This window comes from Dipodomys spectabilis, unplaced genomic scaffold (assembly GCF_019054845.1).
Source record: "Dipodomys spectabilis isolate Male_0828 unplaced genomic scaffold, ASM1905484v1 ptg000234l, whole genome shotgun sequence".
Lineage (NCBI taxonomy): Eukaryota > Metazoa > Chordata > Mammalia > Rodentia > Heteromyidae > Dipodomys > Dipodomys spectabilis.
This window is the reverse complement of record NW_024870911.1, coordinates 11523281-11540707: the sequence shown is the minus strand read 5'-3', so window position 1 is coordinate 11540707 and position 17427 is coordinate 11523281. Positions and strand designations below refer to the sequence as shown.

The 17427-nt window shown below is 38.7% G+C and overlaps 1 protein-coding gene across 3 annotated transcripts in view; it reads left to right on the top strand.

Annotated features, from left to right (window-relative positions):
- The window catches only part of Msrb3 (methionine sulfoxide reductase B3), a 118084-nt gene extending 104242 nt beyond the window's left edge, over positions 1 to 13842 (top strand). For all 3 annotated transcript variants that reach the window (XM_042699020.1, XM_042699022.1, XM_042699021.1), the window contains 2 exons: positions 2597 to 2694; positions 10663 to 13842. In XM_042699020.1, coding sequence (XP_042554954.1) covers positions 2597 to 2694; positions 10663 to 10827 — 263 coding nt within the window. In that variant the 3' untranslated portion in view covers positions 10828 to 13842. The remainder of the gene's footprint in view (positions 1 to 2596; positions 2695 to 10662) is intronic.
- Positions 13843 to 17427: the final 3585 nt, after the last annotated feature.

Sequence of the window (17427 nt, the reverse complement as noted above, 5' to 3'; positions counted from 1 at the left end):
TACTGCAGAAAGAAACTAGCATGGACATTTCTTAATCTAAGTAAAAAAGAGGAGTATTATTACATTCTCTTCTATTGGCCTCCGGAAAGTGCTATAATTACTCATCCCACTTGCTTATTTAAGGCAGCCACGTTTAATAAACAGTTAAGCTGTGATTTTATTCTGTACACCATTTATATAGTGAGAACACTAAGGTCAATGAGTTTAGACTGCCTTGTAGAGAAAAAAGCATTGAAACCAGTGAAGCACAAGATAACACCAGAACAAGATAAATCTATATAAGAGGCAGAGGTTACCTGGATGGGAAACGCATGCATGTATTTCTCCATATATATTTTGAATTCTAGAATTAGGAAAATGTATGTTAGAGGTAAGGTAGTCTTATGGTAAACTTAAAACAATTCCTGATCTGAAATTCTTCTGATCTGAAATTTCATAAACTGCTATCAAATAAGTTATGCCATAGGAGGTTAAAACAGAAAATATACAATGTTTTCTTTTCTTTCTTTCTTTCTTTCTTTTTTTTTTTTTGGTTGGTTGTGGGGCTTGAACTCTGGGCCTTGGTGCTGTCCTTGGTGCTCTTCAGCTCAAGGCTAGCACTCTACCACTTGAGCCATATCGCCACTGCTGGCTTTTTCTTCGTATGTGGTACTGAGGAATGGAACCCTGGGCTTCATGCAAGCTAGGCAAGCACTCTACCACTAGGCCACATTCCCAGCCTAGTGTTTTTTTTTCTTTTCGTAGGTAAACGATTTTATTTTTTTAATGTCCTTAAATATTCCCATTAAGCCTAGCTTCACCAGCGGTTCACCTTTCTGTCATGGAATGTGTTAAGTAATCATTGCAAACCAAATCTGGAATATATTCTAGAAATTTTTAGGATTTAGAAGATAGAGAGAAATGGATTTTCTTGAGAATGCTAGTGCATCTCTGCATAATTCATTTGTAAAATGTTAGAGTATAGAAAATTAAGATTTTTCTGGTGATTTGTAGCAATCTTGAATTCAAGTCAAGGAATTGGAAAGCATTTAAACTCCTGGTGTTAAATCTTACACTGACTGAAAACTACACTGTTATAGAGAAGGGTGGGTATGGGATGTGGATGGGACAGTCTGGGCAAATTGCTTATAATTGCATGAGTTAATTTGTTTTGCTAGAAAATGGAAATCATATTGTTGAAGTTCACATTCTGCTTTCTTTCCGTATATGTATTAGCACAAAGAACTGTTTTTAAAGGGTCTCCTTCTTTCTACATGAAAAAGTTTGGCTTCTGATAAAGAAAAAATTAAAAAACATGGGGCTGGGAAGGTGGCTCAGTGGTAGAGCACTTGCCTTGCATGCCTGAGGCCCTGGGTTCGATTCCTCAGTCCCACATAAGCAAAAAGAAAAAAGCCGGAAGTGGCGCTGTGGCTCAAGTGGTAGAGCGCTAGTCTTGAGCTGAAGAGCTGAGGGACAGTGCCCAGGCCCAGAGTTCAGGCCCCACGACCAGACCTCCAAAACAAAACAAAACAAAAAAACGAAACAGTTGCACTAGGAATTCAGCAACACCATACCACTTTCTTCATTCGGAGATTCAGACTTCAGCTCTAAAACTCCACACATATTTTGAGGAAATGTAAAAACATCTCCCAAAGCTGAACATAGTACTTCAAACCTGACTCTCTACATAAAACATTTGTGCAAATCTTATGGCCCACTTACCAGGGTTTCATAAAAATGTGTATTTTTTAAAATTATTAGAGTGATTTGTTTAAAGAAAATTGAAAAATATTCCACTGGATAAAAGGTTTTACTTATGGATAGATGAGGGATGTTGTTCTGTTTATTCCTCTTAGGAAGTGAACAGGCCTCTTGTCCACAAAATATATGTTATACTCCAGATATAGCTTGTCCTAGGAAATAAACTAGATTGTGATAGAGAAAACAGGGTAGCCACCTTTTTATATTTTATTTTATTTTTGACTTATTTATTTATTAAAATTATATTTTTGCCTGGGGTTTGAACCTAAGGGTCTGAGCTCTGTCTCTGAACCTCTTTGTGCTCAAAGCTAGTGCTCTACCACTTGAGCCGCACCAGCCACTTCCAGCTTTTTTCTGAGTAGTTTATTGGAAATGAGAATCTCATGGACTTTCCTGCCTAGGTTTAGCTTTGAGCCTCATGAGTATTCCTGAGTACCTAAGATTACGGGCCTGAGCCACCGGCACCTAACACCTTTTTATATTTTAATCATCCAAACTAAGTACTGAAAAAGAATGATTTGAAAACATGTGTAAAATAGTTGAAAAGTTATCATCCAAACTGTGTTTTGAAAAAAAAAAGTTAAGATTAATAGATTAAAAAAATGTCAGATTAACAGTGCTTCAAGATCATGCCAGTGAAAATGAAGACAAGAGAAAGAGTGTTAGAGAGCTTTTAAGTTGGGAAACACTTCCGAAAATGATTGGACGATCTAAGGCTGTCTCAGAAAACACAAAGCCCCAGTGCAACTCTAATCTGGATTTGAGAAAAGGGTTAAAGCACTTGTATTTGTACAAAATGCTCCTCAGCCTTTGACTTGTTCATTCAAATGTCTGTTCCTGTGCTTGCTGTCTCCAGGTTGGCCCTCCTTCCATGATGTGATCAGTTCTGAGGCAATCACACTCACAGATGACTTTTCCTATGGGATGCACAGGGTGGAAACAAGCTGCTCTCAGGTCAGTTGATCCTCACAGGTAGTGTGGAATACTCACAGGAGGCTCACTCTGCATTGCAAACACGTTGAAGACTTGGTTGTATTGAATCTAACAGCTAAGGCCAAGTGAGTGCTCGCAAGAGAGGAGACAAACGGTACTTCAGTGTTGAAGTGTCAGCAAGTCCAATGAAATGTCCATTGTTGGCTTCAACGCTATTAAGTAGAATCATCGAGTTTAAGGAGGAATACTGCTCATTTGACTCAACACAGCAGAGAGTATGCTGTATTGGGGTAATATGAAGGTTCCATTATATTGCCTTGCATAACCTGATGTATTAATAATCTTCTTCTCCCTGAAATTTTGTGTACTCACCCTTCAGTTATAGTGCCTCTACTTTTTGTGATCCAAACATGGTCAATGAAGACCCCAAAAGTGGCTTTGGACAGGGGAAGCGGGGAAGGGCAGTGAATATTAGCAGGGAGTTTGGAGAAGGGTGATAGGAAATAGAGTACAGCGGTAAGCCTGTTAAAGGCAAAATAGAAATATGAGATAAGGTAATTCTCTGCTTCTCCTGCTATGTAGACTTATCCTCATTTCCAAGGATGTTCTACTTAGCTCAGTCCATTATTTTCTGAAGAAATCATAGTTCTGAAGAGGAGGCAAAAAAAATTAATGTACTGAGGGACTAAACTTCTTGGTATTTTGTGCTTAAACTCAGAAACATAGCTAAAACTTCCATATGTACAGAATAAGGACAATGGCACACTCGATAGTAGAGTTCAGTTCTTCTACTGTGCTTTAACAAAGTGAAATGTACTGTCCGAATATTGTGGCACTGATAGTCATTAATGCCAGCTATTGTTTTCTTGACAGATGCCCATTTCACAGACAACTGGTTAAAGGGGGCTACCATAGCACCGCGACTGCCATATGGGCCTCCCTCAGGATTCTTCTGCTTGGCCTTTATCTATTTTCTTTTTAACACCCTTCATCAGGCACAGATTTTTAGGGAGGAAGTGGCATATTTACTACCAAGTAGGGAGGGAGATTGGTTTGAACTTGACCATCTGATGAATTTCTGTTTTCAATTTAAAAAAATAAGGCTGGCAAGTTTACTGTCTTCCAAATAAGAAGACCACTCTTCTCCCTTGAAAAACAGACTTTGTATTTTATCTAAATCATATTTTTAGTGCACTCTCTTTTCTCAGAAATGAGTCTTTGAGCATGATAGCAGAACTTTCTGATGCTGGGTCTCATTCTCTACGGCTGTAATTTAATTAAATTAGGTACAGCCCAAGTTCGCCTCGTTAATGCGCACAGTAACCGCCCATGGTAGGTAGTTACTCTCCCTTATTTTACAATTGAGGAAACTGAGGCACAACTAGGGCAATTAAACTTGGATCAGTTTATGTAGATTTAAGTGGCAGAGCTAAGACTTGCCATCTTACTCTAGAGCTTTCTATGGGTTGGGAGCCTCTGGGAAGAAGAAGATATTGAAAAAGTTACAATTAAATAAGAATTTTTAAAAAGTCACACAACTCCCCAGTAATGATTGAATGCAATTCAGTTTTGAATTCAATTGAATTATAACTGAGGATTTTAACTATCACAGAAAAATCTGAGATTATATAGTAAAGGAGAGTTCTTGATAAAAGGTAACTCTAGTCAGGATGGTATTTTGTTATATAGTACTTATCTTTTAAGGCTAATTGTTGTTTCTTTTTGTTGCTGCCTTAAAGGGTGTTACATTTCCTTTTCACTCACCTATTTTCAAGCATTGAATTCTAAGCCAGGCACTGGTGGGTCATGCCTGTAATCTGTGAGACTCTTGTCTCCAGTTAAGTACCAAAAACGCTGGAGGTGGAACTGTGGCTCAAATGGTAGAGTGCTAGGTTTGAGTAAAGTAACTCAGGAATAGTGCTCAGGCCCAGCGTTCAAGCCCCAGAACCAGCATAAAAGAGGGCTGGGGGGTGGGGGGTGGGGCGGAAGCGGAGAGAGAGAGAGACAGAGAGAAATTTTCCTTAAAGTCTTACTTTCTGATTTCTTCTACAACTTACAGTTGCAATAAACCTCTACTTTTCCCTGTGCCAGAGATTACATCAGTAATAGTCAAGAAAAGACCATTATGAAGGCATCCTACAATTACAAAGAGTGGTGGAACTTACAAAAGTTGTCAGAATTAGGTAACATTCATAAAACCAAGTACACCTCTTAGCCCTTTGGTTAAAAGTCAAGGTGACTGTTGGTAGTGTTTGGTTCTTTCCTAACAGTTGTATGAAGAGCAAACAGTGGCCTTTTCCTTTAAGGCTTCTTTCCCACAACTTCTTTTACTTAGAAAGTTTATCACTCTTTCTTAAATCAACCTTATAAACTTGAAAAGAGGGATCTAAATGTGTTCCACTAAAGTGTAGATGGAAAATATGTGGTTCACAGTCAGTTCCATGTAGGAGAGAATTGGGTCTCAGCACTAAATATCTACAGACTTGCTGTTCTTCATTCCATGTGGAAGAACAGTGTCTGCCACCCAAGTACAGGAATAGCACACTGACTTGAAGTGTGTTGGAGAATCTTTCCATTTCTTTTGTCTTCTAATTTTCTTTTTCTTTGTATAATTTTCTTAAGATTTTGTTCCTTTCCTTTTTCTTGTGAATCCTTTCTACCCTGACTTAATAATTTAAGTTTCCATAGTAGAGCAACAATTTGTGTTCTAATCCCTACTTTCTCATTATTAGCAATATATTTTATAGTTATTTTTTTACCCTTTTTTGTCCAGGTTATGTACTGTCTTCCATGCTTCTTTCTCTCCTCCCTCTCTGTTTTTTATTTGGTAGGTTTTGTTGTTCTGAGGATGAGGTGGTGTGGAAACTTCTCTGGGTTTGATTTTCCTTTTAAAAAAATTCTTATAGTTGGAATTTACATGGCTTATCTTTCTCTGGAGTGAACTGCATCAATGTGCCTTGTGTTGTAAAGAGCCTATCATATACTTTTATTATCTTAAAGGCATTCTCATTTGAATGTGTTGTGTGGAATACCTCTTTCTTTTAGTAATGTTGGAATATCTACAGACATACATCATTTTACTGACAAGTTTCACAAATAAGCTGTGTGAGTGTTCAGGGGTGAAATCGGTAGATTCAACCTACCTCCCTGGCAATATGGCAATATTACACTGCTGTGTGTGCCCTAGCTCTTGCTTTCATATTAGGACTCTCTTATTTTGTTGTCCTTTTAAGTGAGATAGGTCACACCATTCCTCCAGTAAATTGAGCCTTATATGTGGATATGGATTGTACACAGGTTAGAAGCTGATAATGTACTGCCTTTTCAGAATATACTATAGTTTTTCCATGTGATCAGTAATTTTTTTAGGTAATCATGTTTTCAGTAATTTTTAAGACTGTTAAGATTTATTCAGTCCTGTCATCATATTTCCAAATTCTATAAAGCAGGTCATTCTAAAGAAGTGTTGTGTGAGGAACCTAGCGTACTGCTGATAGTAGAAAACAAACCAAGAGGATAGTGATTCTTCACTGTTTTCAGTAGACTTGCTACTAATAAAGGAAGTAGGTTACACTATTTTGTTGTGGACATATTTATTTCTTTTACTATTCTACATACTGATCAAAGAATTGTATTTTAATTTTTTCCTCCGGAGAGAATCCTCCTATCCTCCTGCCACTCCCTGCCTCCAATACTGGAAATTAAAGACAGGGTCTCACCTGTGGTAGGCCATGTGTAACCATTGAGGTAGACTGTCAGTCCCTTTCTATATTTTGAGGCATTTGCGTAAGTTTCCCAGGCTATCTTTGAACTTGTGATCTTCCTACTTCAGCCTCTTAAATAGCTAGGATTACAGGCATGTGTCACCATGCCAGCGAAAGAGGATCTTCATCTTAATTTGCTTCCTGTGGTAGGCATATGTATCTTCTCCCTGGGCACAGGGAGAATTCCCTAGTAATTTTCAATTATAAAGTATCTCCCTTAGTTTTATGTATATTTTCACCTTGTGATAAAATACATTGCTTCTCATTTTAGTTTCAGTGACTATTGAATAATTATTTGGTGATTTTTCCTAATCCTCCAAGCCCAGTCCATTAAGAAGCACTTTGTCAGGAGTACAAAGAGGTAAGATTTGCAAAAAGCAATAGTGTAGGGAAATCCCTCCTGGAAATATTCAGGGAATATTTCCTTCTGGACCAAATGGGAGACTAATAAATCACTTAACTTTCTGTAATAATCTTTAAAGAAACCATCAGATCCCTGGGCTTACTCAACTTGGAAATCATTTGTTACTGTTGCTAATGAGCATTCAAGTCTATGGTTGAGTCCCTTAAGTTTATTTTATATCATTATTTATCTTAAATTAACATAATCAACAGAAAGGTAAATAACCACCAGTACAAAGTGTTTCTCAACTGTTAAGCAGTTTTTGGTAAAAACACCAACCCATATTAATCTTGTGCAAATGACAACTCACATATTGCTGATAATTAAAGATGCCTGTGTGTTCTAAGAGACTTTCAGACTCATAGCACATCTCTCTTTTTCTTGATTTTTCAGTAAAGTTATAATGCTAAACTGGTGACTTCCCAATCATTTCCTTGGCAAAAGATTACTATCACAAGCACAGAGGAAAAAAAGCCCCTACTTACATACAACTGTCTTCAATAACAGTGGGAGAAAGCAGCATACTACTGGCAAAATAAATTGCTTTACTTCTTAAAACTGTTTTCTTTTTCCTATCCTGCTCCATGTGCCCAACTGTAAAAGCCCTGCTTTGAAATGCTTCATGCTGTAGATCAAACACTTAAGAGAAAATGACAATAATAAAGCCCAAACATCCTAGGAGCAGCTAGGAGAAAACCCTGTAGGATAGTGGGAAATACATCAGTACAGAAATATGTAACTGTGTTGAATACACTATTTGTGTTTCTTATGCATATAGTTGAGAATTGCAGTCAGATTTTAAGGAATTGTGTTAAATTTGATGCTCAATCACTTTCTTAGGAGGTTTTTCCCTGGGTTTTCTGAAGGTTCTTGCCAACATTTCTGAGTGGGAGGTTGAAGTAATTAAAAAGTCCTTTAGGAATTGAATTTTTTTCTTTCGAACATTTATCTCATGTCTTTTCAGGAAAAAAACTCATATTCTAGTGTGGTATTACTATTAAAAACAACTTTCAAAATACACAGTAAAGATTCTATCCTGAACTAAATCATTAACATCAGGTTACAGAGATTTCTTCATCAGGCAACCAGGTCGTTTCAGTTACAACCAGGTGTGCTGAGAGATCTCAACGAATTGCCAGTTGGCTGGGGCCAGGGAGGCAGAGCTCATAGGCGGCTAAGGAAACAATGCATCACTGACAACTTCCATTCATCATCTCAGCCTTTGGCCGGGGCTAGAAGCTGGAGAGAATCGGCTCCATGTGCCTGCACCCTTTTGAAAAGAAACACTGCAGTAGTCACTTATAGAAGATGGGGCAGACTTGGAAGGAAGCCCAAATGGGCACTGTGTATTGTCTTTCCTCAAATGATCTTGCCCCTTTGCAGGCAATCCTGTGGTGGAAACTTACATTGGCTACCTAGTTGGTAACCTAAGCCTGGTGTGAACATTTCAGGATATATTGTAACAAGCATTTCATTTTTATGGTACTCACACCTTATCTGAGGATTTTCCTACCCCATCCCTAACTTTGTATTTGTCTGCAAATGTGTTTTCCACCTTTTCCTAAATAAATTTTCTTTTCCTCACTTTTTTTTTTTTTTTTTGCTTTTGCTTGTATTAGGAATACATTTAGAACTGGTATTTTCTTCTCTTTAATCAGAAAGTTTGCTTCAGATTAGCAGATGAAATTTTAGATTATAAACTAACTCAGTTGAACAAATTAAATTACTTAATTTGGAGTTGATGATGTGGGAATCGAAGACTGAATAACTTGGCTCCTAAATGGTTTCTGCTTTTTCAATACTCTGGAGACCATTAATAAAAGAAGACAATATCATTTATTTGGTCGAGATAGCTATATTCTACCCTTAAACATGTGAGTGCATACAAATGTACACCTGTCTCAGGCTTTTATGTGCAAACCTCACCTCTCAAATGCTGAGTGACCAAATTGCCAGAGCTACACAGGAGATCAATAACTCTGCACATGCCGGTCATTGAGAGCACTGGTTCCTAGTGGCGTGCACCCTGGTTGTCGAGGCAGGCAGAAACCGGTGTTTTCCTGTATCCATTTTTTGGGTTAGTATATGTACTGGTGTATCTTAGCTGCTGCTGCCTGAAATTTTGGTTTCAGTTGTTTATAGAAAGGAAAAGCAACCTGAGCTGTCAGCTTGAAATTACCTAAATCTACATAGAATGTGGTTTAAAAAAATAGTACAAGATTTGTTTTTTTAAGGCCTGTTTCATATTTTCCAGGTAATAGATCAAATCAATTCAGGGATCACTTCTAGTTCTTTAATAAGCAGACATAGTATGCTGGCAGTAAAATATGAATACACCTTTAACATGGAAGTTGGATTTGTGCCCCTTTTCAAGGGTTCTTCCCATTGCAATGAGCACCCTTCACTCATCCCTTCACTCATTGCTGGCATTTAGTATCTCAGCCCAGGCCCTTGTCGATTCATATTCTCTTCCCCTGCAATTTACTAGTGTTTGATGTACTGAACCAGCTCAGGGAGTTAAATCATCTGTAGGCCTATTCTGCCATGATTGTACCTAAATCTTGATGCTTCCCTCTCCCTGAAATAGTGTCCCCCTAGAAATCTACTTTCTTCGCATCCTTATTCTAGAGTCACCAGAGGAGGCCTTCACTGAATCTTGGTACTTCCTCATCCTTTTCATACTTAGCATATTCCTTTTCTCCTTGTTAGCACTGAGTTTTACCAACCATACTATACCCTTTACTTGTTGTCATTCCTCCCACTGGCATACAAGCTGTAAGAGGCCAGGGATTGTTGCCTGCCGCTGAGGGTCCAAGTTAGTCCATGTAGCTGACACTCTACAAATGTCTGCTGAAAGAATGAGTGGAAGTCATTTACCCCAGGCTTTGGTTTCTCTGCAAGATGATGAATGGTATATCTTCATGATCTGAGTGAAGGCAGTAAGCTAATGTCTCCATTTCCCTTCTAAGGTCTCTGCTCAGCAGCAGTTGGGAAATGTGAGTGTATCCACCATGGGTTTTGTTCATAGAGCCAGCCTTTGTGGAGAAGCTTTCTCTGAACCAGATTTCTCTTATACATCACCTCTCCTTTTATCTGAGCCCTGGGCCTTTTCTCCATCCCTGGCTTTTTTTTTTTTTAATTGTTAGAAGCACCAATTTTAGCTAGGCAGCTTCCTTCGCTGTATATTGTAGTTCATTTGAGAAAAGAAGCCAGCATGACACTCCACCTATTGGAAGCCAGGAAGCACTTGCATGGGCTAGAAACCTTTCCCTTAGTTACACTTGCAGGCCTGGTGACCATGACATAAATCTACTAAGCCTTGCCATTGCTTCTCTGGGTTCCAAGATTATCTGATGCTTGTCTGATGTTAAGTTTTACTGCCCATGAAAGCAAACATCACCTCCGTCATGGCCAGTTAAACAGTATCTTTTACAGTGGACTTCTGCATATCTGAAACCCACCCATCCAAAGCCAAAAGTAATGCCAGGTTGGAGGGAGAGATTTTATTCTGCCATGTTTCTTACAAGGGGAGATCAAGGGTCAATTCAATTCATAAAATTATTGCAGTCATTTTTCACCTTGCTGAGAGACCAAAAAATACAGTGGCTCCTAAAAGACTTCTGATATGCAAACGTTAGTGTTTTTTATTCTCAGCATGTGGTGCAAAGGCTACTAGAAAGCATCTCTGCCTCTCTTGACAGGCAGATTCGCAATCATCCGGGATGCTTTCCATCATTTCTGCACGGACATTTAAACTGCTTGCTTTGCATTTCTTTCAAAGCCTGCTTTGTTTCTCCTTCACGTGTTGTTCTTCTCTTGCAGTGTGGGGCTCATCTTGGGCACATTTTTGATGACGGACCTCGTCCGACCGGCAAAAGATACTGCATCAACTCAGCATCCTTGTCTTTCACACCTGCAGACAGCAGTGGAGCGGAAGGAAGCAATGGTGTCAACAGCCCAGGCCCAGCAGACAGAGCAGAGCTGTAGAGAGCATGGAACACCATGAGAAACAAAGTGTACTTAATGCACCGCTTATTAAAGAAATCAAACTTGTTTTATCTTAATAGATATATTTTTTCAAAAACTATATAAGGGCAGTTTTATGCTATTGATATTTTTCCTTCTTTTGCTCAGAGGCCCTGCCCATCTATGTATTTTGCTATTGACTAGATATGAAACTTTATAGCTTTTGCAAATGGAGATAGCTTTGTGAAATTTCTTCACAAGCCACTTTAATTGCCTTTGGTATTATTTTCTTTGAGCACATGCCTTCTTTTTGTGTTTTGATGCATCCCCTCCCTTCCCCCATTGTTTAAGAAGAGAGGCAGAAGATGCTTATTCTTCAACCCTGCTGGTCAGGGTGGTGATCAGGGCTGGGAGGTACAGGGCCTCTGCACACGTGGCTGAAGGCTTTTGTGCAGATCTTCCTGAGATAAGGATGAGTGATAGCTTGGGAGACTTAGCTTTGTGGAAAGTTTGAGCTAAGGTCTTTTTTTCCCCTCTCTACAAGGGTGTGAAGGTCTAAAGTCTTTCCTTATGTTAAATTGTTGCCAGATCTGAGGGAGTGCACTGAGTATTGTGGCAAAGAACTAAGCATCGGCTCACAGGCCTTCGTTTTATTATTTTATTTATTTTGTTTTATTTTATTTTCCATTTGAAAACATTGGAATGTAAGACAACTATAAAATGTTGAACCCCATTTTGTCCAAAGTTCACAAAGGAGAACACCTGCCTGTTTGCCTTTTATAAGACTTTCTTTCCACACCTAATACCAGCTGCAGCTGGAAGGGTATTTGGTAAATTCCCCTATGTAAAATAAAATACCAGGGACAACACACTTCATCAAAGCAGCAGAAAGTGAGAGAACAGAGAATAGTAAGCATAAAGTCTTGAGCACTATGAAAAATTGAAGGGATACTCCACATAACAGATATAACCCAGTGGGGACATAGTACACCGACCTTCAGGCGACCTGTGGAAAAACACTGGGCATTGAAATCAGTAGAACAAGGCCTGAGTTCTGTGCTTCATTGAAATCAGTAGAACAAGGCCTGAGTTCTCTGCTTGACCCTAATCTGCTGTGTGACAAGCCATGTAAGCCTCTTTGTGCCTATTTCTTCATTTATCAGCAAAGACTTACAATATACATAAAATGTCTTGATATTCTCAGGGCAAAATTACTATATTACTATACAGTTAAGACAAGTGTTATAAAATCACATGATTCTGATTCTTACTGCCTCAGAGGTGGAAGCTTAGATTTGAACTAGAGAAAGAACACAGATTGACTTAACTTATGGATATGAAAACAGTTGGGCCAAGAACCAGAAATTTTTGTTGATAGCAACACAGTTGGCTTCATGTTGAGAAATTCTGCTCAGTTGCTTTATAACATTTAATCTGGTGGAATGGTATCATGGTGTGTAAAGTTTCCATAGGTTTGAACAATGGTGATAGAAATTGATACTGTGGTATCCCAGGTATGAAAGTACAGTGTGTTTGTAACATTGAGTGCTAATCTTGAAATGCAAATGTTAAAAAATAACTTTTAAAATCTTTCATAGTTTGTGAAGACAGACATGGGATTTTTGTTGTTGTTGGTTTTTTTTGTTTGTTTTTTGTAAAGCACCAAAAAAAGGATCCTTAACAATTGTAAAGACACAATGAGAAATGAAAAGCATGATGTATCTAAATATCTAAAAGCAAGAGAGGCCATGTCTAGAGGCCTCCCACACTTTTGTAAGCATCTCAGGGAGGCCCTTGATGTCTTGCCCACTCTGCTTTGTCAAGCAATCCCAGAGGACTTAGGCTCAGATAAGTGTACCGAATCCAAGCATTCAGATGCTACCTTAGCCCACATGATTCACCTCAGGCCCTAAGGTCATTCTGAAACTCATAAGCTTTGCTCCCCTCTAGAATTAAGGTATAAAATTTAAGACCAGACAGACCATCAGTGTCTAGACAATCCTAAAAGTCTTCCCAACTTCACAATAATGCAAAGATACCATGTGGCATGGCTAAAGAAGGGAATGGATTTTTCATGGCCTTGTTTCAGCCTATTCTTAATCCTTCACAGAGGTCCACACAGCACTTCTCCACTTCCAGCTATGTGGCTGAGTTGGGGTAGATGAGGAAGATAAAGGAAGGGCTCTTCCCTCTCCCCAAAGACTCTGGGCTGTCCTTGTTCCTGCCCCTTTTACAGTTGGAGTTAGCATTGCCCTTAAAAAATAGAAAACAAATGTAAAAATAAAAACAGCTCCCTGTCTGTTTATTGTCTTTTTCTTAAGGAAAGTCATTTGTTTTTTCTATAAGAAAAAGAACTATAAGAAAAATGCAACATCCATTGAAGGGCGGAAAAAGTAGGGTGTATGCATAGAGTTTAATTCCACATTGCTTTTGGGCTTAAGTGGTATCAGATTTCAGTATATTTCTGTCTTATGTTAAAGAAATATATTACTAAATGTCAGTGAGCAATAATGTCAGCTGTCGAGAACTAGATTTATTTTTGTAGGATATGGAGTGCAATGAACTGAGTCAATATGGCGAGGTGTATGTGATCTGTGGGAATTATGCCATTTAGCATAAAAAATGCATGGGACTTTCTCTTCCTGCATTCCGGCTCTTTCTTTGTCATGGGATGATGCAGACTTTTTCTAGTAAGCAGAAACCAGCCATACAGAATGGATCTGAAGAAAGCAGAAGTAATCGAAGGTGATAGAGAACGTTTCTGTGTATTAAACTTTTCACTTCTTAAATGCATTTAAATTCTTACAACATACCTATTTGAAGACCTTTCCATGTTCCTTGTGTTTAAAATGTCTTGCTTTAAATATGAAAAAAAAATAATGAAAGAGGGAGTATCATTTATTTTGAAGGTCTAATGTTATTCTTGACTTTTCCTTTGTAATATTCTCCAGATCAAAACTTTTGGAAAATTAAGAACCCCCTTTCCTATGTTTGTTGTACATGGAAGTTATATAATAAAAACTTCTTTATAAAATATTTTTCTCGTCTTGGATTCCCAACAATTCCTCTTGTTTCTATTTATTATTGTATGGATTGTCCATGGGAGTTTGCAGTAGGCTGCTCTGTTGACTTCCTTGCTCAATTGGCAGGTCTGTCCTTGGTTTAGTGAGAGACCAGTCTCTGATGTAGCTTTGGGAAGTTGGGCTCTGCATAGTCTAGACTATGAGAAGTGCCTATAGGAAAGGGAAACATTTTTTTTCTGAACTGTTTTTTTTTATTGTGAAAATACAGAGGGGTTACAATTACATGGGCAAGATAATGAGTACATTTCTTATCAAGCATTGTAGCCTCCTCCTTTGTTTCCCCTTCCCATCCCATCCTCCCCCAACCCCCCCACCCAACCCTCCTCCCCGCCCTACCATAGTTGTAAAGTTCGTTTTCGACATAACCACTTGCATGTCTCATTGTTGCAATGGGTCCACCTGTATCCCTATTTAAACGATTTGTTTTTCCCCTTCCACTCCACAAATTATACCAACATCAAACACAGTGAAAGCAAGGGTTATACCGTGGGGTGGGACATACAAAGCAACAAAGAAATAATCTTATAAATGTGTTAGAAACAATCGCAAGAAAGAAAAAACATTTGAATACATACCTTAGGGTTCATTTCCCTAACTTCAACTTAACTGACCTTTTCTGCTTGACTCAGACATATACTAGTTATTGCAAATAAGGGAAACCATGGGACCTATGTTTCTTTGGGCCTGGCTTACTTCACTTAATATAATTTTTTCTAAGTCTTTCCATTTCCTAACAAATGGGGCAATGCCATTCTTTCCTATGGAGGCATAGAATTCCATTGTGTATATATACCACATTTTCTTGATCCATTCATCTACTGAGGGGCATCTGGGTTGGTTCCAGATCTTAGCTATGGTAAATAAGGCTGCAATAAACATAGTCGTGCTGGTAGCTTTAGTGTGGTCTTGTTTGTAATCATTTGGGTAAATGCCCAAAAGTGGGATTGCTGGGTCATAGGGGAGCTCTATGTGGAGTCTTTTGAGGAAACTCCATACTGTTTTCCAAAGTGGTTGAACAAGTTTACACTCCCACCAACAATGCAGTAAGGTTCCCTTCTGTCCACATCCCCTCCAGCATCTGTTGTTATTAGAGTTCTTGACTAGCCATTCTAACTGGGGTGAGGTGGTATCTCATGTTGTTTTGATTTGCATTTCTTTTATGGCTAAGGAGGTTGAGTATTTCTTCATGTGTCTATTGGCCATCCTTCTTTCCTCTTCAGAGAAGTTTCTCTTTAAGTCTTTAGCCCACTTATTTATTGGGCAGTTGTTTCAGGAAAGGGAAACATTTATAGAATCACTTGGCTCTTACCTTTCCACAGCAAAATCTTTCATATCTTGAGTGTGTTTTTTGTGCTTAACATATGAGTTTGGCTAGGTACTAGTGGGTTAACTAGTGGGTTAAACCTGTGATCCTAAACACTATACAGAAAGCTGAAATCTTAACATGGTAGCCAGCCTAAGTAGAAAGTCTGTGAGACTCTCTTCTCTAATTAACCAGCATAAAAACTGTAAGTGGAACTGTAAGTCAAGTGGTAGAGTGCTTGCCTTGAGGGGGAAAAAAAAGCAACTTGGATAGTGCCCAGGCCAAAGTTCAAGCCCTAGGACCCACACCAAAAAAAAAAAAAAAAGACATGAACTTCAGAGAGTTCTATTATGATAACTGCATGAGTAAACATGGGGGAATGACATCATGCTGATACCTAAGCTTTTGTTAAAACAACTCATGTGAAACTTGCACTATTGTCAAGGGTTGGTTGCTGGGAAAATATGTGCAGATTGCCTAAGATGCATGAAGCCCTGGGTTCAATTCGTCAGTATCACATAAACAGAAAAAGCCAGAAGTGATGCTGTGGCTTAAGTGGAGAGTGCTATCCTTGAGTAAAAGAAGCTCAGGGATAGTGCCCAGGCCCGGATTTCAAGCCCCAGCACTGGCAAAAAGAGGAAGGAAAGAAAGAAAGAAAGAAAGAAAGAAAGAAAGAAAGAAAGAAAGAAAGAAAGAAAGAAAGAAAGAAAGAAAGAAAGAAAGAAAGAAAGAAAGAAAGAAAGAAAGAAAGAAAGAAAGAAAGAAAATATGTGCAGAGTTTCCTCTTCTCATAGATTAGTTTTTACCTTTAGAAGTAATCTCTACAAGATGGGTGATGGGTTTCTGCATAATATGTGTTTTGTTTTTCAATCAGTTCCTTAAGTCATTTTCCTGGGATCCTGAAATGCAAACCAGCAGTCGCATGCAGTGGACCTCAGCATACAGCTTCCCATCCTGTGGGCCTCAGCTGGCAGTATTAGCTTACCTGGGAAAGCTCTGGAAATACAAATGTCCAAGCCTCATCTTTGTCTTCACTGAATCTAAAATTCTGAGTTGACACCTTAGCAATATGAGCTTTTAGCAAACCTGTGTGGTTCGGGTGCTTTTTCAGCTGGAAAACATAATTATGAAACTTTTATCGGGAAGGCTTCAAGTAGTATGCATTTTAATTGGTCTTGGATTCACAAATGGCTTGCTGTCGTTCTGCTTATCTGCTTATAAGGACTGGTTAGACAGTGTTCCCAAAGCTTCATGCTTTACTAGCTGTCCTTACCTTGACTGTCCCTCACATTCTAGATGACTCCCTTGTCCTCTCAACTAGAAGTGCCTAAGCACTTAATCCCTGTATGCATTTCTGAGCAAAACCTGAGTGTCCTGTGGAGTTTTATCAGGGTCTTCTAGAATCACAGGATGTCAATAGCAGGGCTTTACCTTATGGGAGAGCACTTACTTAGCTAGTTCAAGGTCCTGAGTTAAAACCCTAGTACTGTCAGGAAAAAAAAAAAAAAAGATTCTTAGAGAACTGATAACCTCAAATGTACTGCCCTCTAGTTTCAAAGACTCAGCAGAGAAAAACAGCATTTCATCATTTTTTAAAATATGAGATGACAAACTTACCATTTTAACCTCTTTTTTTTTCCTTTTTGGTCAGTTCTGGGGCTTGAACTCTGGGCCTGGTGCTGTCCCTGAGTTCTTCAGCTCAAGGTTAGCATTCTACTTGAGCCATAGTACCACTTCTGGTTTTCTGGTGGTTTATTGGAGATAGGAGCCTCATGGACTTTCCTGCCTGGGCTGGCTTTGAGCTGCTATCCTCAGATCTCAGCCTCCTGAGTAGCAAGGAATACAGGAGTGAGCCACCAGCACCCGGCTCATTTTAACCATTTTTAAGTTACATACAGTTCAACTTGCATTAAGTTCAACTAATGCTATTATCTATCTTCAGGAGTTTTTCATCATCTCATACTGAAATGATACCAATTAACAATGTCCCGTATTCTGTTGTTCTGGCCCCCTGGCAGGGGAAACCACCGTCCTACTCTGTGAATTTGAATTCAGTTACGTAACTCATGCAAGTAGAATCATACTATTCTTGTCCTTTTGTATCTGGTTCATTTCATGTAGTCTAATGTTTTTAAAGGTTTAGCTGGGTTGTATTATGTGTCAGAATTTTCTTCCATTTTAAGTCTGAATGTTATTAGTTTTAAATTTTGTCTATCAATTTAGCTATTGCTGTAC